Source organism: Microplitis mediator, chromosome 11 (assembly GCF_029852145.1).
Source record: "Microplitis mediator isolate UGA2020A chromosome 11, iyMicMedi2.1, whole genome shotgun sequence".
In the NCBI taxonomy this organism is placed as follows: Eukaryota; Metazoa; Arthropoda; class Insecta; order Hymenoptera; family Braconidae; genus Microplitis; species Microplitis mediator.
In genome coordinates, this window is record NC_079979.1 from 12,381,990 (window position 1) to 12,404,501 (window position 22,512).

The following is a 22,512-nucleotide window of genomic DNA, read 5'->3' on the forward strand; positions in this document are numbered from 1 at the left end:
TCTTGCAACTCGTATTTTAACATCCAGTCCATCATATTTTTTATTTAGTTTTTTTTTACCGCAAGTGTTCATCATCTTAATTTAAAAAAAAAAAAAAAAAAAATCAAGACCAAGTGCAAGATCTAAATAAATTAATAAACAGTTTGGCTTATCTACTTGCACTATTTATATATTTATATATCAATTGTATATTTAAGTATTTGATAAGTCGATGATAAATATATCAAATGTTTACCGAATTTGAGGCTGCATTTTATTCATCGGAACAGCTGGTGATTTAATTGTTCGGTGACCGCTTATAATGGTATTGTTTTATTTTATATATTAATATAATAGAAATATATATATACACATATATATTAATACAAATATAAGTATATTAATTTTTTTTGTATTCTAGTATTTATTTTATTTACAATTGAGTCAATTTATATTTTGTAACAGAGTTTAATTGTTTGTTTTCATTTGTTATAGAATTAAGTTATATTATATATATGTATATATATATATATATATATATATATATATATAATTGAGTGATAAAAAAATGATGTCTAAGTTTGTAATGACATTTAACACATGTGGGTTGTGATAATGTAAAAATTTTGATATATAGGATAATAGTTTTTTATGTTTAATATATATATATGATAAATATATGTATATATATATGTAGTAAATGGTGTGGGATGGAATATTAATATAACATGCGATGGGGTATTTTGGCGTCTTGGATAAATGTAACACGACGCTACTTTTATTACGCTTGTTTATATATATGTATATATATATATATATATATAAATGTGTGTGTATTTTACATGTATATATAAATTTTGCTTAAAATTTTTTTATTGAATGTGTAACACGTGTTGCAGAATATAAAGCTGATGTACTTGCAGAAATAGAATTTTCTTCTGAGAACTAGCGGTCGTGAGTACTCCTATGGAAAGAAAAAAATCATATCAGTGGATTTTATATAATTAATTGTTGATAAATTAACTGGGTATTAAACAACGATTGTAATTAATTACTTTAACATTATAAATAATTAAAAAAAACAAGTGAGTATATTTTTTTTGTTACTTGCTGATAGTTGTGATTATGATCCTGAAGCTAGCAGACAATTAAAAATTTTCAGACTTTTTTTTTCCTACAAATCAATTACAAAAACATAAAAACATGCACTAGTAGAAAATTTAAAAATCTACAGGTGCAATTTTTTTAAATATTTTTTTTTTTTATGATTTATCGTTTTAAAAAAAATCCAAAAATTATTAGACGTCGGCTAACTTCAGTCTCGTGTTGTGATTTATTATTTGAATTTTTTTTTAGAATGGCTGGATTAGGAGCCGCAATACCATCGGTTGCAGGAACAACGGCACCATTACCAATCACATCAATATCTCTTGGTAGTACGCATAAAAAAAGTTTGTTACGTAGAGTTGCTCCTTGCTTAGCATTTCTCGCGGCGTTTTCATCTGCGATGGCTTTGCTGTTGATTTGGAGTGAAGCTGCTGCTCTCAGGTAAATTTTTTACGAATAAATTATATTTTTGTCAAAGGTAAATTCTAGAAATAATATTTGTCAGGTGCCTCGTCAGCAAATTTATTTTTTTTATTTTAAATTTTAAGTTAAAATTTAATTTTATTCGTCGTGAGAAAATATTTACAAGTAAAAAAAATTATTACTCATTTAATTTAATACTGACATTAAATATATTTTGCAGAAGACAAGCATTTGATGCAAATATGACAAAAGATTACGTACTGAGAAGTGTATCGATGGATAATCCTCAGTTAGTTGCCTATATACGTGAAGTACAATTAAAGAAAGCGACTCGTCAGTATAATTATAACGTAACAGAAACACTTGAAGAGAAATCATTAGTTACTCTTCTTCAGGGTAAACGTAATGGTATTTACCTCGAGTACATAAACCGGCCGGGTGCTGTGTTTACAACCTCCTGGCTCGAAGCCAAATATGGCTGGCGTGGTGTCCTTGTACTTACTGATTTTAGATCATTTTTTGAAACATGTAAAAGTAATAGAAATCAAGCAACTCGTGTTCTCCATGCTTGTTTGAGTACCGACAAAGACACCAAGGAGGTAATTGTTTTTTATTATTATTTAATTATTTATTTCCCTGATTAAACAACTGAATTCGATCGAGTTTAAAATTTCAATTCTGTTAAATTCGGTAAGACAGAAGTTAAAAGAATTCAAGGATTATTTTCGAATTAAACAATAAAACCGATTTTAAAATTTTGAATCTGTTTTTATTCTGTTTAATTCGGAGTCAGAACCAAAAATTTGAGAATTATTTTCGAATTAAACCGAATAGAATTATTTAAATTTGTTTCAATTTAGATACATTCTGGTTTTCCTGCCGAATTAGATAGAATTTTTTTTAAATTTAGGTACCGAATTAACAGAATTTATCTGAATTATATAGAATTTAAAATTCAATTCTGTTTAATTCGATCGAATTTAGTTGTTTAATCAGGGTTGGCCATAGAGTCAAGACTCTTTGCGGCCATTCAAAATATACAATATCAATAATACTCCAAGACAGAGGTACCGTTTTTGGACATTTAATACTTCATTTTAATTAATGAAAAGTATAAAAAAACTTTTATTGTAAAAGTTTGATAAAAGTGTCTTTGAAAAAATTTTAAAAATTAATTATGTCTGCATATTTAACGAATTGTATTATTTAAATTTTTCTAGTGTAAACTTGCCCTAAAGTGGCCAAAAACGGTACCTCTATTCTGTAGTAGTTAAATAATAGATACAAAAATAATACTAGCAGTATAATCATTCTATTAATCATTTTAATTATCAACAATTCGATTCACGAAATAATCATAGCGCGATTTTTGGAATTAAATAAATGTAGGCTGCTGTGTACAAGCACTAGGTACACAGTAAATAAGGATACGTCAAAATCAACACTCATCATGTGTAAAACTAACGTTTTACACTTATTTATACGTTATTTTAACATGTTGTGAATGTTAAAAAAAGTTACGCACGTATACGTTAAAAGTAAAAATTTTCCAAGATTGCAATGGTCGACAATCTTTTTAACATATTTTGTGTGTTAATTTTACAGTAACATATAAAAAGTGTTACTTTTGAATAAAATAAAATTTTTGTATGTGAAAAAATCAATCGATTGCGACAGTTCCAACAAAATAAATACTGTGAGTTAAATTGACACACCAAAGTGTTGAAAATTTAACACTCAGAATTTTAACACACGCTTTTTTTAAGACTTTGACGATTCGTTTTTAACTGTGTAACTCATTCCATATTATTTCACTAATTAAAAATTATTTGTCGTACTTTGTCCGATAATATCAGAAAATTTCGCCGGATATCACCTCGGCAAGACGAGGCTCCAACACAGAGCTCTGATTAAAAGAAACGATTCAAAACGATTCAATTTTACTGCTATATAGATATACATTTATGATTAAGTGAATCGTGTTGTTTAATCAGAGAGAAATCTTTCGAAAATAGTGGCTTGTAATTTAAATTTAAATACAACATTTTGTAAACTAAACAACAAAAGAAAAGTTCCCGGTTAAATTTTAAAATTAGCAATCATAGATTTAATTATTATAATTTACTCATATTTCGATACTTTTAAAATATAACCGACTTCTGTTAATATAATTGACCTAGTACCTGATAAGGGAACTAGTACCTGATCAGTCCATGTATTTGTATATCTATATGTAGTTAAATTTACTAAATATAGATATAAAAATAGATAAGTGATCGGGTACTAGTTCCTCGATCCCGTACTGGGTCTCTTACCTTACGTTTAATTTTTAGTTCTTTACAATTTTATAAATAGAATTCCTTTCACATCACTTTGTATATAAACCTCTTACTTCAATCACCACTCGACTAGGGTTCCGTAGTGTAGTGGTTATCACGTCTGCTTTACACGCAGAAGGTCGCCAGTTCGATCCTGGCCGGAATCACATTTTTTTTTTTTCACAAAAAAAAATTATTTATAGAAACTTACCAATGAAAAATTTTTTTTTTAATTATTAGATAACTTATCATCAAGAATCAGAAGTACGGGTCACCAAATTAGGGGAGGGGCCAAACAGTATTATTTTCACTGATGAAGGTCTGCCTACAATGAGACTTAAGTGCTTCCCACTGTATAGTGTTCTTCTTGCATACAATCATACGACTATCGATTATTTGAATCTTGATAGCACTGACATATCTGATATTCAGGTAATTATTTAACCCATTTATTTATTTATTATCTGTATTATTAAGAGAATAAGGAAAATTTTGTTCCCGGCATATCTATATGATAGAATTAATTAATGTTATTGAAATTGGTATCATTAGATAGGTCTTGACTTGAATTTGTGCCTTTTCATAGTTTAAACTCTTTTTAATTGCCAAGTATTGAGATAAATAGATTTATCTATATCATTCGAATTACATTTAAATTACACGTAAAAAAAAAGACGATCGTATTTATTTTCTTTAAATAAATTAATACTTTAATTATTCTGTCACTAAATATGACTGAATGTCACTGAATATATAGCTATATTATTTATATCGCGTTACTTATTCCAAAATGACAGATTTTTATGCTCCCTTTTGATTTTAGGAAGCTTCTCAAAGCCAAAAAAGTGTGCATAGAAAAAAAAAGGATTCATTGACACAAAAAATCTTTACTCGCCTAAAGAAAATTTTTACTTACCCCAAGAAATTTTTTGCATTGTGAATTGAAAACAAAAATTTATTTGGAACTAGAAAAAATTACTTGGTGCAAAGAATTATTTCTTGACCAAAAAAATCTTTTCTCACCCTAAGACAATTTTTGTATTTAATTGTATGACAATAAAGTTAACAGACATTTAAAAATTTTTTGATTTTTTTTAACAAAAAAATAAATATTGAAAAAAATATTTTGAAAAATTGCACGTATAGTTTATGAAATTTCCGACATGTGCATTTTTTTAGAAATACTTTTTTTTCATTATTTATCTGTTAAAAAAAATTTTTTTTAATTTCAAATGTCTGCTAACTTTACTATCATTTTAATTGTTAGTGCGTAAAATTTCTTGGTGCAAATTAAAATTTTGTTGCGGCAAGAAATCCTTTTTTTCTGCGTATTTTATAAATTTAATAGTGATATTTGGGCAGTCGCATAGTGATTGCAAGTTACTCGTTTTATTTAATTAATAAACATATTTTTACACCAGGTACTTGATACACTTCCATGGGACAAAGTTCAAATAAATTTCTTATCGATACGTTGGAGCGACCATCATACTGACGCTGAATTCAAAGCTCTTAGTGACAAATTAAAAGCTAGAAAGTACAGGTTTCTTCAACCAACAGACACGGGAAAATTAATATTTATGTATTCAAGAGTTAAAATTTAATTCATTTTTATTTATCAATTATTATGGAGTGATAAATGCCAGTGGTAGAAAATAAGTAAATACAATTGCAGAATCATACCCTCGTAATTCGATAGTACGAGAAAATTTCATCAATTACTGTATTAATTTTTTTTTTATAAGTAATGTCTTAAGTTAGATTATTATTTTTTTTAGTGATTACAAAATGGTGATAAAAAAAAAATTTTTTTTTTTTTTTCAAATCCAGGCTGTAATAATCGTAAATTTTATTTAACTTTAAAAGTCAATTTTTTTTCGATGATTTTTATTTTTAAATCTACTTAAATAATCAGTAATATAGTATTTCATATATATATTAGGGTGGTCGTTAAAAATTAAATTTTCTCAGACGCCTCATAAAAAGCATCTTTTTTAGTGAAAAAATAAGTGGGGAATTTGGTTTGTTTTTTTTTAAGTAAAAAGAACTCGTGTCTCAGGACGATCAAAGTTCATTTCTCGATACAATCGCGGTTTTTTTTTAATATCTCATGAAATATGCAGATTAAAGGAAAAAATCATAGGAGCAATTTTGCAGGAAATTAAATTCTTGACAAAAAAGGTCATGTTCATTTTTTTTATAAAATGTGTATTTATGAAGATATTGTTAATAAACTTTTTAGATCTGAATTGAGTGATTTAAGGATTACAAATTTTGAAAATAACATTTTTCTAAGTATATAGAAAATATAACAAGCTTTAATAATTGATATGTTACGAGTTACGAAGTTGTCTATATTTAAGAAAAAACTTTACTTTTAACATTCGTAATCTTTAAATGCTCAATTAATAAGATGTAAAAAAATTTTTTTGAAATATCTTCGTAAATACACATTTTATAAAAAAAATGAACATGACCTTTTTTGTCAAGAATTTAATTTCCTACAAAATTGTTCCTATGATTTTTTCCTTTAATTTGCATATTTCATGAGATATTTAAAAAAAAACGCGAGTTCTTTTTACTTAAAAAAAAAAAATCAAATTCCCCGCGTATTTTTTCACTAAAAAGAAGCTTTTTATGAGTCGTCTGAGAAAATTTAATTTTTAACGACCACCCTAATATATATATGTTGTAGAGCTTAGTAAAATTTTCATCACAGTTTTTTTTTTAAATTAAAACTGTGAGTTACCAGTGAGCTGTTTAATTATAAATAAAAAAAAATAATAATTAATGAAAGTAAATCCAAGGAATACTTAAGGGCCTTATTAGTATATAAGTTAATATTTTGATAAATAAAATATTAAAAATACTAAAAAAATTACCGTAAATAAAAATACTTTAAATATCAATAGAAGGGAATAAAAAAAAAATAAAATAAAATGTGATTACAAGTACGTTAAAAAAAAAAAACGAAATTTAATTAAAATATTTACACTTATGGCAATTTTTGTTTACAATTTTTATAATAAAAAAATAAATGTGTTAAAAAAATAAGCAAGAACAGAAAATTTTTGTCTAAACCTTCGTATATAAACACCAATAATTATCAGTGATTAATAGGAAATATATGAGCCAATAGCTTCAAGGAAGAATCAAGTCAACATGATTTTAGAGCACTCAGTAAACTTTACAAAGTACACTTCGTTATTAACTTATAATTTTTTTATCAGATTTACTTTGTAAATAATGAAGATAAAACGCCCAACTAATGGCTCGTTGCTCAATATCATTAATAATTTTTATAAGTTACTATTTTTCAAGAGATACAAATCTGAGGGCCGTACAAATTAGCTTTAGAATGACAAACTCAGAGCACTTGATAGTTATCACAGATGCAAGAGTGTGCATTACATTGACTTGGTATAGAATTTTTTTTTAATTCTTGCCATCAGTTCAGATAACTTTGATCGACGATAGCAGATCGATAGTCTCTATTTGGAGTCCGTGATATACGGATAATTCTGTTGGTTCTTTGATCAACCAATCAATTGATATATGATAATATAAATTTAAAAAACAATAAAAAGCATTCTGGAGAAACTGGAGATTTAAATTTTATTTAAATATTTTTCGTAAAAGAGTTGCCAAGACTCTGAGAAATGGAGACGACGGGTATGATGATTGAATCTCCGCCTACTAATCAAGAGAGCAAAAAATTATGGCAATATTTGGCAGCATGCTCAGGTAAATTAAATCCTTCAATTATTTAAATAAAATCAGTAATTTTATTTGCTCATTTTTTGTCAGCCAGTATTTTAGCGATCGGCGTTGGAAGTTCACTGGCATGGACTTCGCCAGTGTTACCTAAACTCGCTGCGAAAGATTCGTGGTTTCCGGTTAGTGAGGATGAAGGTTCTTGGGTAAGCTCTCTGTTAGCTATTGGAGCAATAGCTGGAGCACTTCCTGCCGGCCCTCTAGCTGACAAACTTGGTCGTAAAAAAGCTCTCCTACTTCTCGCTGGACCGTTTCTTCTTTCCTGGGTGATGATAATTTTCGCAAGAAACGTTTGGGTTCTCTATACCGCTCGGTTTACCGGTGGTATTTCTGTCGGGGCGAGTTGTGTCCTGGTGCCAACTTACATCGCTGAAATAGCGTCTCCATCAGCTCGCGGTACTCTTGGAGCAATGTTTCAATTATTTCTTGCTTTTGGAATTGTTCTAACTTTTGTACTGGGTTCGACAGTTTCTTACACTGTCCTCGGAATAATTTGCGGGCTTGTCGAAGTTATTTTCATCGCAACTTTCTTCTGGATGCCGGAATCGCCGATGTGGCTTGTGGTAATTTTATAAAACTAATTTATTAAATACTAAAATGATGTATATATTTTATAATAAATATAATTGTCTAAGGGACAAGGGAGAAAACCTGAAGCCTCAATAGCCCTCGGAGTATTCAGAGGCGACGGCTATGATACCAGTGAAGAAATAACTGATATGCAGAAAGAAGTTGAAGAAAACGCCACGAGAAAAAGTTCTGTGTTTGATTTAATCAAAACTTCCGGTGCCAGAAGAGCTGTCTTGGCTTCCTTTGGCACGATGGCATTTCAACAGCTCTCTGGAGTAAATGCTGTCATTTTTTATACAGTCACAATTTTCAAAGCTGCCGGCAGCAGTTTGAACTCTGATGTCGCTGCTATTATTGTCGCTTTAGTCCAAGTAATTTATTTTTTTTATTTTTTATGTAAATTATTTTTTTTAATTTATTTGTATATTAACTAGGCGGTGATGGCGGGTGTCGCGGCTCTCATTGTTGATCGAGCGGGAAGAAAACCTCTTTTAATATTTTCTTCGTCTTTCATGTCCATTAGTCTTGTTGCTCTTGGATTATATTTTAATCTGAAAGATAGCGGCAAAGATGTTTCTAATCTTGGCTGGTTACCTTTAGTGTCTTTGACTCTCTTCATGATTGCATTTTCTATCGGGTAATTATAAATTATCAACTTTTACTTCATGAGTGTGGGTGTTCATTGTAAAAAATTTGCGGAGTGAATGTGGATTAAATCCGGAGTAAACGCGGAGCAAATGACTGTGTATTTTTCAATCCTTTCGGAGTAGAATTTACTCCGAAGGAGAGTTTATTTTAATATCAAAACTCTGAATTTACTCCGCATGCCGAGTGATTTTTTGTAAAACTCCGAAACTCCGAGTGACGGAATTAATTCGGATTTAAATAAAATCCATAATCACTCCGAATTCACTCCCGTTTTTTTACAGTGTAGCAGATCAGAGGCAATTTATAAATTTTAAATAAATTAATTAATTAATTAAATTAAAAAAAGGCGGTTACCTGACCCTTGATCCAAAGACGATTAATCCCCGACATTTGATCCTTGCGACGATTGATCCGCCGATAAAATATACTCACACACATATAAATGTGAAAAATTACGCCCTTTTTTCACTAATTTTGTGTGCGTGTAACATAAAAAATATAATCACTCACAAATTGTTCACATTTAATGTATGTGAGTATATTTTATCGGCGGATCAATCGTCGCAAGGATTAATTGTCGGGGATCAGTTATCTTTGGGTCATCGGTCGTGTCACCAAAAAGGCTATTCGGCATTCGAAACGGAAGTAGATTTCTTTATTTTGAAGTTTCAAGGCAAAATTGAATTAAAAATTAATTTTTTTTCATATTTTCAATGAATTTCGAGCCCGTAAACCGCTAAAATTAAAATAATTTGAAAATTTAAATTGCCGCCTTTTCCTAAATAACCAATTTTTAAAATTTTTGAATTTGATAAAAATAATTTCCTAATCCACCTGAAATCGATACAGTTGAAAAATTGATTTTCTGGATCTATTTTTTCCGATTACCATTTATTTGAAAGGGTACGAATTTGAAAATTTTCATTCTTCTTACATTTTATTGATTTAAAAATTAAAAAATTAAAAAATTGCCATCTACGTTCTCACTCATCTTCAACAATTTAAATTTAAATTTAATTAGCATCAAATTAAAATTTTTCACAGACTGGGACCAATTCCTTGGATGATTATGGGAGAATTATTTACAACAGAAACAAAAGCTATGGCTTCAGGATTGGCTGTAATGTTGAATTGGTTTCTAGTATTTTTAGTAACTAAAACATTTCCATCGATGAAAGAAGGAATAGGCGCTGCTGCAACTTTTTGGGTTTTCGCCGGCATAATGGCGGGTGCTACGGTCTTCGAATATTTATTTGTTCTTGAAACCAAAGGAAAAACGTTACAAGAAATTCAAAACGAATTGAATGGAAACAATACCGAGAGACAAAGACGTTCCTAAACTTTTTTTTATTCTAGTCCATTAATTATTTTTATGTTCATACATTTTATTCATATGACACATTATCATTTATTAATTTAACGTGAGTATCATCAATCACAATAATGATAGCGATAGATATTATATTTGATAAGGAATAAGCGACTACTGCAATGCATTTTTTATCGATTAAATCTAGGAAATTTTCGTACTAAGTAACAAAAAAAAATTTACTAACTTGAGATTAATTATCAATAAATTCTTTATCAATTGATAATTTTATTTTAAAAATTTAAATCAAATAAAATCACGGTCATCTATAAGTATGTATATAAACTACTAGAATTTATGTAAAAAAAAAAAATGTAATTACTTCTTGATTGATTTATTATCAATAAATTTTTACTATTAATTATTGACACTGTAATTTTATAAAAAAAATATGTATTTTATGTACAATAAATAAGAGTATTAAAAAAAAATATTTAAGAAGTAAAGAACTCTCATAATATTTAAAATATATAAGATAATAGCTTGTAAATTGATGTCGATTAAAAGAGATAAAAACGTAGTGTTATCAAGCGAAATAGCATAATTGTTAATTATTATCAAATGGCATCAGAATAGCCCATTGAAGATTCATATTCAATCCAGTTGTCGTTCCTGGCATTACGTCACAGCTTCTTTAAAAACTAAACTCTTTGTAATTGTTATTTAAAATATAACTATTTTTTAATGACAATTAAAAACCAACGGAACTGTAATTACACTAATCAGGTGATAGTTTTGTCTGTAACATTTATTTCGACGCAGATGTTCCCGGTGGTTAATTACAACTTCTTCTTCATCTGAAACTCATCGTAAATAATTTACGTTATTAATTAAAAAATTAATAGTGCACTGAAAAAATTTTCGGAGTGAACGCGGGTTAAATCTGGAGTAAATGTGGAGCGAATGATTCCCTTCTACAGGGAGTTTATTTTAATAAAAAAACTCTGAATTGAAGTGAATGCGGATTTGAATAAAATCCGTCATCACTCCGAATTCACTCCCGATTTTTTTCAGCGTGTAATTGAGTGATAGTTTATTGAATTAAATAATAGTATTTATTACTCAATAGAAAAAGTATAAAAATATCAATCGGAGATTACAAGAACGTAAAAGTTGTAGATCACCGGCCCCCACTATGACCACTACGGAGGATTCGTCAATGATAGAGGGGCGATATAAAGAGTATCAATACGAAGCCGTGGCTACGAGTTTTCCTGTGTCACGTTCGGACTTTCACACTACCCTCGATACTAATCCAAACAATAATAATTATTCTGCAACCACTGATTTTCACGATAAACTTAAAACTGATAAAATATCAATCAACAGTAACAGTAAAATAAACACCATGAGCCACGAAAAAGGCTCGAAATTACTTCAATTTATTGCAGCCACTGCTGGTAATTAATAAAACATTACAATCCGTAATAACAGTAATTAATTTTTTTCATCACTTTCATTGATTAATTTTTTTTTAATTTAAAAAAATAATTTAGCAAAAGTATTTTTAATTATAAATATGAGTGACAATAAAACGATACGAGTAATAAAAATTAACGAGGAAGTTTATTCAATTATGATATTTCATCTATTGAAACGTACCACGGAAATAAATCATTACTTGTTTCAAGTGTCTAGTACTTATATACTACGAAAATAATTATATTAATTTTCAGATTGATAAGTAATCGAATTTAATATCATTAACTGTGACGTTTGCATTACAATATTGTTTGTGCAACTGCTTCAAAGTTTATCATTTTATTAATCAAATACTGATCATTTATATCCACCCACTTGTGATTACTTTTTATCACGTCTTTAAATTAAACGACTACGAAAAAAAAAAAAATTATTAAAACTAGTCAAGTAGAAAAGTAAAACGATAAATAATTAATAATTACACTGCGAGTAATTACAGTGTTGATAATACGGAGTCACTTGAGTTGTTTTTTACCGCGTAGTGTAGCGATAAAATAAACAAAACGCGAATTTCAAAGCTCGATTATTGAACAGCAGATTTACTTGTGCTGAGTTTTAAAAATATTTAATACCGCGCTCTTATTATACTTTTATATATATGATGTATATGCATGTATGTAATCCTGATAGCAAACATCGCCGTGGTGGCTGGAGGCGCAATGCTGGGATGGACAAGTCCAATTCTGTTGATGCTCAAAGAACACCCGCCGAATGAAGAAAATCCTTTGGGTCGAGCCATCAGTGAAGAAGAGGCATCATGGATTGGATCACTTACTCCAGTGGGTGCATTGGTCGGCGGTTTTTTTGCTGGTTATTTAGCTGAAACGTACAGAATTTATTTCTTATTAATGACATTAATTACACTGTAAAAAATTGGGAGTGGATTCGGGTTTTATTTAGATTCAAATTCACTCCGTCACTCGGAGTCTCGGAGTTTTTAAAAAAAATCACTCCGCGTTCGGAGTAAATAAGGACTTTGTCTTTTCAGAGGAGTGATTTCGGAGTGATCGCGAATTTTCTGCAGTGTATATTTATTAGGGTGATCCAAAAAATAACAAATTTTTTTTTTTCTCGGAAACTGGTTCAAAAGTTTCATTTAGATAAAAGAAGACGTCTGTGAAGATTAGAGCTCTTAATATTAACATTAAGAGGTTCTTCATCGCAATTTTCTATTTTCTATAAGAATAACATGGAAAATTTTTTTTTTACGACTGATTTTTATAAGTAGCTAACGATGCTCTACAAAAAAAGTTTCTTATCATTTTTTTATAAATCTATTTGTTCAAAAGTTATTCGAGGTTGAAGTCAAATTCATATTAAATTTCGAGATCTTTTTACTTTTCCGGCGAAACTATCAGACTTATTACAAAATATCATAGGACCTTTTTTGTAGACAATTTTATTCTCTAGAAGTTATTTTCAATCAAGTTTTTTCGAATTCCGCATTGTTTTCTAGTTATTTTAATTTTAATGTCATGCTCACAAACAAAATAGTCTTCTGATCGATTTTAAGAGCTTGACATTAAAATAAAAATAACTAGAAAACAATGCGGAATTCGAAAAAACTTTATTGAAAATAACTTTTAGAGAATAAAATTGTCTACAAATAAGGTCCCATGATATTTTGTAATAGGTCTGATAGTTTTGCCGGAAAAGTAAAAAGATCTCAAAATTTAATATGAATTCGATTTGAACCTCAAATAACTTTTGAACAAATAGATTTATCAAAAAATGATAAGAAACTTTTTTTGTAGAGCATTCAATTACCTACAAAAATATGCCTGCAAACTATTCCTATTACGCATCGTTAGCTACTTATAAAAATCAGAAGACGTAAAAAAATTTTTTCCATGTTATTCTTATGGAAAATAGAAAAGTGCGATGAGGAACCTCTTAATATTAATATTAAGAGCTCTAATTTTCACAGGCGTCTTTTTTTATCTAAATGAAACTTTTGAACCTGTTTCCGAGAAAAAAAAAAGTTTGTTATTTTTTGGATCACCCTAATATTTATTTATACGAAGAAAATTATTTATATTTACTGATAATTCCAGATGGGGAAGACGGACGACGTTATTGTCCAGCGTAATTCCCGCGACCTTGGGCTGGATTCTCATTGCCACGGGAGAAACTGTTGAAATTTTTTACGTCGCGAGGTTTATTTTTGGAGTCGCGTTATCTATTTCTTTTACTGTTTTGCCGATGTACTGCGGCGAGATCGCAGAGACGTCGATTCGAGGGATACTTGGGTCCTTTTTGCAATTATTTATCACCATAGGTCTATTATGGGCGTACAGCATCGGTCCTTATGTCTCGTATACGACTTTTTGGATCACTTGTGGTGCATTGCCGATTGCTTTCTTTGTTTTCTTCTTCACTATGCCAGAGTCCCCTTACTATCTGGCGGCGAAAGGTCGGAAGGAGGAAGTTATCAGTGTGCTGGCAAGATTACGAGGAAAGAGTGAAGATGCAGTACGGATTGAGGCTGATGAAATAGAGGTAAGTAAAATAAATGATAATTTTTTTTTTAACTACTTTGTATACTACAGTAGATCTGTTGGATTTTTAATTAGGCGACTGTCCAAGAAGCTTATAATAAAGAAGCGACGATAACGGACTTGTTCACGGTCAAGGCCAACTTCAAAGCACTTGTTTTCACGTGTTTGCTTGTTATTTTTCAACAAATGACTGGAATTAATGTCGTTCTTTTTTACTCGGAGAATATTTTTGCGAGCGCTGGAAATTCTGGTATCAGCTCTTCCATCGAAACAATTATTGTCGGAATAGTACAGCTGATTGCTTCCTGTGTTACGCCTCTGGTTGTCGACCGACTGGGACGGAGGATACTTTTAATTATCTCTGGTACAGGCACCGCTCTAAGTCTCGTAGGTTTAATTTATACAAAATTTTAAATAATTAAATTAATTTGATGGTTTGATGAAATTAAAAATTTTTAGGGAGTTCTTGGTCTCTTCTTTTACCTCAAAGATGCAGCGAAGAGTGACGTTAGTAATATCGGCTGGTTACCGATAGCTTCATTGATTATCTTCATAGCGACTTACAGTATTGGTTGGGGTCCACTTCCTTGGGCAGTTATGGGAGAAATGTTTAGCACAGAAGTTAAATCAAAAGCATCTGGAATAGTAGTTTTCGCTTGTTGGTTTTTAGCCTTTTTGATAACTAAATATTTTAGTAACATCGCCTTGGCATTTGGTCAATACACAGCCTTCTGGTTGTTTGGAGTTTTTTGCATCTTAAGTGTTCTCTTTACTGTTTTTATTTTACCAGAAACAAAAGGAAAATCACTTCAAGAAATTCAAAATGAACTCAGTGGATCTAGTCATAAATAATTAATTTTATTTAAATAAATATTTGTACACGAAAAAAAAAAATAACTATATATATTGAGAAACTCACTTATAGTTAAAACATGAATAATTATACACTGTAAAAAAAGCGGTGTTAAAAATGGACTCAATTTAACACGGCGCGTTGTTAAAATGAAACAATACCGGTGTAGACGGTGCAATTTGGAGGTGTTAAAATTTGAAGGTGTTAAATCGGTGTAAAAAAAAATTCTACGTATAAAAATTAGAAAAAAAATATACTATAGGGGAAGGGGGGGGGCAAAGGGGGGACTTAAGGAAATACCAAATTTTCGAGGACTCAAATACGCTAATCTTTTTTTTTTTTAATGATAGTCAAAGTAGATAGAAAAATTTTTTCATTTCTGCGGGCAAAATGGGGTAATCCCTAAAAAAGGTAAAAAAAAAATTTCTGGATTTTAAATGAATTTGATTAAGTTTAATTTTTTTGTAAGTAATTTACATGAAGAAAAATGATATTTTACATGATTATTGGATACAAAAGAAGAAAAAAAAATTTTTTAATAGTTTTTATTATAAAACAAAAGTCATTAATATTTTTCAACTGACAATTGATTTCTGAAAAAGTTTAACAAAAAAAATTCAAAATAACGCTCAATTAAATTTACAAAAGTGATTTTGGAATGTTTAAAAACCATTTAAAATATAAAATTTTTGAGGTACCCCGTTTTGCCCACCTACCCCCTTTTGACCCCCCCTTCCCCTATATAAAAAAATATCAAAATTTAATGAATATTATCCGGAGGAAATTTCAATTTTGCTATTATGTACTTATTTAAATAATTATTTATGTTATGCGTAATTTATTTTAAAATTGCACAGTTTTACGGCCACCATTTTAATCACCAATAATTTAATTAATTAATAAAACCACTTATTAATTGTAGTGATCGAGTGTTGAAATTTAACACCGAAAATTTTAACACCTACACCGCTTGAACTTATCCCGGTTTTTTTCACAGTGTAGGATAAGTATTAAAATTTATTGTCTATGCAAGATAAATAATTATTTTCACTATAAAAATTGTAAATTAAACTTAAAAAATTAATGACACGTATTATAAAATTCATGTTTGAAATTTTGAAATTTCCTATATTGACACCCAGGTTCCGGGTTATAATTTCAACCACTAATTTTTAAAGTTTAATATTTTCTGCACTGAAAAAAAAATAACTCGTGAAAACAATATTTTTTCGAGTAATAAATCGATATAAGTTATTGAATAATTAAATACATATCTATCGCGAAGAATCATTTTCTTGTCAGAAGAAATCAAAATTTTTTTACACGCCTAAAAAAAAAAATAAGATCAAATATCTTTTAATAAATTTGGATTTCTTCGATTGAGAAAATTATTTTGAATGAAATCTTCAAATTTTTACACCTAAAATATTTTACATTGAAAATTTTCAATAGCATAATTTGTTGTGGTAAAAATATGTACACGGAAAAAAATGATTGACAATAATTGTAGTTCAACTTCTAATTATTTATGTTATGTTCAATAACTAATGTTGTTTCAGTTAGTAAAATTATGATTTTAATTTTTAAACTACTATAATTAACAGTTAATCGTTGAAATATACTGCTTGAATATTTAAAATTACTACCTAAACCTTAAAAAACTACAAGACACTTGTCAAAAAAATGCATCTATTATTAATTTCTTACAATCTATTCAGTAATATTTACTGAGATTCGGTCTAGGCACGCTGTTGACGAGAATCTTAGTAATATTTACTAATATTTTTTTTCCGTGTAATGATTCGAAAATATTTACTGTGATTTCCAACCTTGTGTCTCATTTGAAATAATAAATTCTATATCTTATCTATTCAAACGATTTCCACGATAGGGTATTAAAAAAAAGTATAATTTAATATTTAATGTTAAATAAATAATTTTATAAAATAATTAAATTATCTCTGCATTCTTTTATTTTACTAGATTATCGAAAAGGGTAATCAATTAATCAATTTCGATTATAAGTAATATACAATAAAAACATTATCATGTGTATGCTTAGATTGATAGTAATAAAAACCAGTAGTGTTAGAAGTGCGATTTATCAGACAGAACTTATTTTAATTACAAATGTTTCTGACGTTTCAATAGGACTTTTTTTCACATGTAATAACTCGTTGTAAAAAATTATTATCTATTCATCAAGATGGCAAATGATTATTGTAAAATTATAAAATTGCAGTAGCCTTCGTCGCTTAGCAATTAAAATTTGATTTCCAATAGTAATGCGGACTATAGTTATTTTTAAATTAATTACTTACTTTAATTTTTGTTTATCAACGCAGTGTAGTTTAATATAACCGCGAAATATTTAATAAAAGAACAAGACCACAACGTTGACACAATGAAGGACAATGAAGGCTCAAAATTACTGCAATTTGCTGCCGGCATTGCTGGTAATTTATCTTTATTATAAAACACTTTATATATATTTATAATTATATTGTTGCGCTTAATGTTTTCCTGCTTTTAAAACTTATTTATTTTTATTGTAGAAAAAAAAAAATACTGAAACTTTGACACGAATGCGATAAAAAAAACAAAGATAAATAATTATGTTGCATAATGAAGAGATGTGAGAAGAGTGGGGTAATCCGGTTACTTATTCAACTAATTTTTTTTTCAACTTCCCGATACAAAAATTAAATTTTTTTTTTTTTAATTAAAATGACAGTAGGATGCAGAAGTTACTGCAGTTAAACTTCCATTTAATCGTATAATTAATTAATTAACACAAATTTTAATGGTCACGAGGTTCAAAATTATAAAGCTTTCAATATTATATCGATTGATGATAAATATGTATATTAGGGTGGTCCTTATTTTGGACATTTTCGAATTTTTATGCTCCCAGAGGCTTATGTGGTTCGAAATAAATAAAAAAAAATATCCTCAAAGTTTCAGGTCTCTATCTCAATTTTAACCCGTGCCGCACAGCGATATAAGTTTCCCATTTAAATAACACGGGGTTTTTGGCATTGAACGATTAAGTTTTTATTCCGGCTAAAGTAATTGTTCGAAAAATTTGAAACTCTGTAGACTTTATCCTCATATTAGCAGCTACTCCTCAGAATTTTTACAGATTTTCAGCTACTATAATTTTGAGGGTACAGCATGATGAAAAAAAAGAAAAAAATTATTTTTTTTATTTTTAGCTAAAATTTTTTTCAAATAACATATCAAATCAGTCTGCATCCTTATCAGAAGTTCTTACTTTTTTTCATTCTCGCACCTAAGTGGGTGAACGGCATATCTTTGTTGCCCTAATACAGTAATTAGGAGCATTTTTTTTCAATTACACAGAAAAAATTCCCTAAAAATTTAAGCTCTTAATTCTAACGGGAAGAGTTACCGCAAAATTTTTTTTGTGATTTTTTCAAGAAATATTTTTGTTTATGTTATTTGACTCTGTGTCTTTTTCAAAAATACATAATGCATTCAATTGATATCTGAGATCGGTATATCAATGCCACTAATCATATTATGTCTCAGTTTAACAGTTGATAAATATTATCAATAAATTAAATTTCTTTCAATATTTGCTTAAATAAGTTGGTCACCTTTAAGTTTATTATTTGTTTTAAGCAATAAATAATAAACAAAACGTTGATAGTTTTGTGTATTATAATATCGAAATAATGATTTTCTCACCTCCGGGCGGAAAGCGTCAACTTTCGTCCCGCTGTGCAAAACGACGTTGCCGCTTTCCGCCTCCGTCGAGGAGAAAAATAGTATACACTCCTCGGGAAGTAAATAAGAAAGCCTCAGATCACATGTTTGTTGACCTCGGCTTCGCCTCGGCCAACAATTACATGTGATCTGAGACATTTCTTACTTTACTTCCCTAGGTGTGTAATATACTATTGTTTATAATTTTCTAACTATAATAAATTATTAATAAAATAGATCTCTTTTATAAATAAATATAATAAACTTAAAAAATCACAAAAACAAAATTTGCGACACGTGGTCCCGTTGGAATTAAGAGCTCAAACTTTAAGGGAATTTTTTTCTGCCGTAATTGTAACCGTTTGTGAGGTGATCGTAATAAATTTAAAAAATCCTTTTAAGGAAGACTTTACTGCACACTAATGCAAAGTTCCTGATTACTGTATTAGGGCAACAAAGATATGCCGTTCACCCACTTAGGTGCGAGAATGAAAAAAAGTAAGAACTTCTGATAAGGATGCAGACTGATTTGATATGTTATTTGAAAAAAATTTTAGCTAAAAATAAAAAAAATAATTTTTTTCTTTTTTTTCATCATGCTGTACCCTCAAAATTATAGTAGCTGAAAATCTGTAAAAATTCTGAGGAGTAGCTGCTAATATGAGGATAAAGTCTACAGAGTTTCAAATTTTTCGAACAATTACTTTAGCCGGAATAAAAACTTAATCGTTCAATGCCAAAAACCCCGTGTTATTTAAATGGGAAACTTATATCGCTGTGCGGCACGGGTTAAAATTGAGATAGAGACCTGAAACTTTGAGGATATTTTTTTTTATTTATTTCGAACCACATAAGCCTCTGGGAGCATAAAAATTCGAAAATGTCCAAAATAAGGACCACCCTAATGTATATGATTTCAGGGAATATTTGCATAATGGCGGGAGGCGCAGCAATGGCTTGGTCGAATCCGATTCTGTTGATGCTCGGAGAAGATCCGGTGAATGAAGAAAACCCACTGGGTCGGCCTATCAGTGAGGAAGAAGCTGCTTGGATCGGATCATTGGCAGCAGTGGGTACATTAATTATTTGTTTATTTCCGGGATATTTGGCTGAAAAGTAAGTACGATATATCAAAGTATTAACCAGTAAATGACAGCTCAACCAGTGAATGAACGGTCGGATTTTTCAATATTTTAATATTGAAGGATCCAAAAAAATTAGAAGTCAAATAGACTTTGTCAATCGAACGGCAATGAAGTATTTTTTTATGCAATTGTGATTAAAATCGAAATGATGTAAGAAAAAATTAGATGTTCATTTACTGGTCGTGTTCATTCAATGGACCGATCATTATATATATTGGTATAGGGTACACGGAAAGAAATTTTCTTTAAAAATTACCGTTAAATTCACTGTAATCGTGGGACATAATGCAGCGCTATTATTTATTATCATTTTTTAAATAAAAATTACCCTGGCGGATTCGTGATCACTGTAAAATCATCGTAAAACGACGGTCGAATGACCGTAAATTTACGGTACCGACAAATGACCGTATATCGACTGTTAAAGAAGCGTTATTTGATGATCAAAAACAAGTGCTGTTGTGAAAATTCTCGACAGTAACTTTATAGTTGATGTTTTGTATGTGATATTTTAATTTTCATCAGGTCCTATATTGAACCCTAAAGCGCTGAAACCGGAAATTTGTAGCACTTCAGGGACCAAAATCGGACCTAATTTAACAAGAAAACAGACTCTATTTTGAGCCTCCAAGTCCGAAATAGATCCGACTTTAGAAGGTTTAAAATGGGCTCTAAATTTCGACTCGGGAGCTGTTACAATGTAAATTTTATTTTATACTTTTTCATTAACTAAAATAAAGTTTTAAATGCCCGAAAATGAAGCAGTGACCATAAACGGTACTTCTGATCTATTTGGAGATGATAAATATATATAACGGCGATTTCAGATGGGGAAGACGAGCAACTCTATTATCTAGTGTTGTACCATATCTTCTTGGTTGGATAATCCTGGCCACAGGTAAAAGTATCGAAGCCCTGTATGTAGCAAGATTTGTGTCAGGTCTAGGGATTGCTGTTGCATTCGCAATATTGCCAATGTACTGCGGCGAAATTGCTGAAACATCAATTCGAGGGATACTTGGTTCGTTGTTTCAAATATTTATTACTCTTGGTCAATTATGGGCATATTGTATTGGTCCGTACGTTTCTTATACCCATTATTGGATCGCTTGTGCTGTTTTGCCAATAGCTTTCTTCGTTCTCTTCTTACCCATGCCAGAATCTCCGCACTACCTGGCAGCAAAAGGTCGGACAGAGGAAGTCATCAAAGTGCTGGCAAGGCTGCGTGGGAAGAGTGAAGATGCTGTCAGATACGAAGCGAATGAAATAGAGGTTTCAAATAAATTTTCACTATCAATTCAAATGTTGATAATCTTATGAATCCATTCTATGTTCCATTAGGCAGCTGTTCGAGAAAATTTGAATAGAAAAGCGACAATCATGGACTTGTTTAAAGTCAAGGCTAATTTAAAAGCGCTGTTTATTACATGTGCATTAGTGACTTTTCAACAGATGAGTGGTATCGTTGTCGTTCTTCTTTACTCAGAACTTATATTTGCCAGTGCTGGGAACGTTGGCATCAGCTCGTCACTTGAAACTATTATTGTAGGATTAGTTCAGCTATTTGGTTCATGTGTCAATCCGCTGGTTGTCGACCGATTGGGACGCAGGATACTTCTGATCATCTCTGGTACAGGCTCCGCTCTAAGTCTTGTAAGTTAATGGCTCAATTTATTTAATTCCATAACAATGAAGACATGATTGTATTTTTTTAGGGAGCAATTGGACTCTTCTTTTATCTCAAAGATGCAGCAAAAAGTGATGTCAGTGGTATCGGTTGGTTACCATTAACTTCAATGATTATCTACATGTCGACATATAGCGTTGGATTGGGTCCTCTTCCTTGGACAATTATGGGGGAAATGTTTTCCCCAGAAATAAAAACCAAAGCCTCAGGAATAACTGTATTTATTTGTTGTTTTTTGGCATTTGTTGTCAGTAAATATTTTATAAGTGTCGCAGTATCATTTGGTCAATTCACTGCCTTTTGGTTCTTTGGAGTTTTTTGTATTCTAAGTGTTCTCTTTACGGTTTTCATTTTACCAGAAACAAAAGGAAAATCGCTGCAGGAAATTCAAAACGAACTTGCCGGGAAAGCTAGTAAATAATTAATTGTTACAGTAAATTATTTTTAAATAAAATTTGAAATTTTTGGAATACATTATCATGTTTTTTATTTTTAATCAACTACGTCATGTGCCATTGAAGCTGCCCGGGTAAAAAAAAACTTAAATTTAAGTAAACCCTAGTGGAAATTTTTCGGAATTTTCTCTGAAAAATTCAGTTCTAAAGTTCTAAAGACTTTTTCAAAGTTCTAAAGACTTTTTCAAAGTTCTAAAGACTTTTTCAGAGTTATTCAGAGAATAGTCCGGAAAATTTCCACCAGGGAATTAACCAAAACCAAGTGAAATTTGAATTTTTATTAATTAAATGGATACTGAGAAAGTCAATTACTACAAAAGCCGGTCAAAGATGAAGAAATTCAAATAAAATAAAACATCCAATGCTAAGTAATTAATAAATCAATTTTGATCATAAGCAATAACAGAAGTAGTATCATGTGTCCGTTAACGTATTGATAATAATAAAAACCAGTTGACAATGTATCCGACGTGTT

The 22,512-nt window shown here is 29.9% G+C and overlaps 3 protein-coding genes and 1 non-coding gene across 10 annotated transcripts; all 4 read left to right on the forward strand.

The window, feature by feature from the left end:
- The first annotated feature begins 71 nt into the window (after window positions 1-71).
- Window positions 72-6,192, forward strand: LOC130677665 (protein Star-like). Of its 2 annotated transcripts, none has more exons than XM_057484495.1 (6): window positions 72-304; window positions 879-1,064; window positions 1,336-1,527; window positions 1,730-2,108; window positions 4,068-4,259; window positions 5,249-6,192. In XM_057484495.1, the coding sequence occupies exons 3-6, from the start codon at window positions 1,337-1,339 to the stop codon at window positions 5,429-5,431; spliced, it is 945 nt and encodes a 314-aa protein (XP_057340478.1). In that variant the 5' UTR covers window positions 72-304; window positions 879-1,064; window position 1,336; the 3' UTR covers window positions 5,432-6,192. The 2 variants fall into 2 exon arrangements, with proteins under 2 accessions (XP_057340478.1, XP_057340479.1); XM_057484496.1 differs by lacking the exon at window positions 72-304 and adding an exon at window positions 613-740.
- Window positions 3,922-3,994, forward strand: Trnav-uac (transfer RNA valine (anticodon UAC)). The gene has a single exon. It is a non-coding gene; the product is annotated as a tRNA-Val (tRNA).
- Window positions 6,193-6,944: 752 nt separating the features above from the next.
- On the forward strand, window positions 6,945-15,254 carry LOC130676995 (uncharacterized). Its single transcript, XM_057483512.1, has 10 exons — window positions 6,945-7,571; window positions 7,635-8,164; window positions 8,237-8,542; window positions 8,606-8,808; window positions 9,864-10,155; window positions 11,258-11,588; window positions 12,301-12,496; window positions 13,725-14,169; window positions 14,244-14,555; window positions 14,628-15,254. The coding sequence occupies exons 1-10, from the start codon at window positions 7,487-7,489 to the stop codon at window positions 15,018-15,020; spliced, it is 3,093 nt and encodes a 1,030-aa protein (XP_057339495.1). The 5' UTR covers window positions 6,945-7,486; the 3' UTR covers window positions 15,021-15,254.
- A 1,770-nt stretch (window positions 15,255-17,024) lies between these two features.
- LOC130677659 (facilitated trehalose transporter Tret1-like) lies at window positions 17,025-22,502 on the forward strand. Of its 6 annotated transcripts, none has more exons than XM_057484485.1 (6): window positions 17,025-17,187; window positions 19,671-19,866; window positions 20,723-21,167; window positions 21,237-21,354; window positions 21,445-21,548; window positions 21,611-22,502. In XM_057484485.1, the coding sequence occupies exons 1-6, from the start codon at window positions 17,070-17,072 to the stop codon at window positions 22,001-22,003; spliced, it is 1,374 nt and encodes a 457-aa protein (XP_057340468.1). In that variant the 5' UTR covers window positions 17,025-17,069; the 3' UTR covers window positions 22,004-22,502. The 6 variants fall into 6 exon arrangements, with proteins under 6 accessions (XP_057340468.1, XP_057340469.1, XP_057340466.1 ...); XM_057484486.1 differs by having other exon boundaries at window positions 20,723-20,916; window positions 21,025-21,167; window positions 21,237-21,548; XM_057484487.1 differs by adding an exon at window positions 17,577-17,670 and having other exon boundaries at window positions 17,088-17,477; window positions 21,237-21,548.
- Window positions 22,503-22,512: the final 10 nt, after the last annotated feature.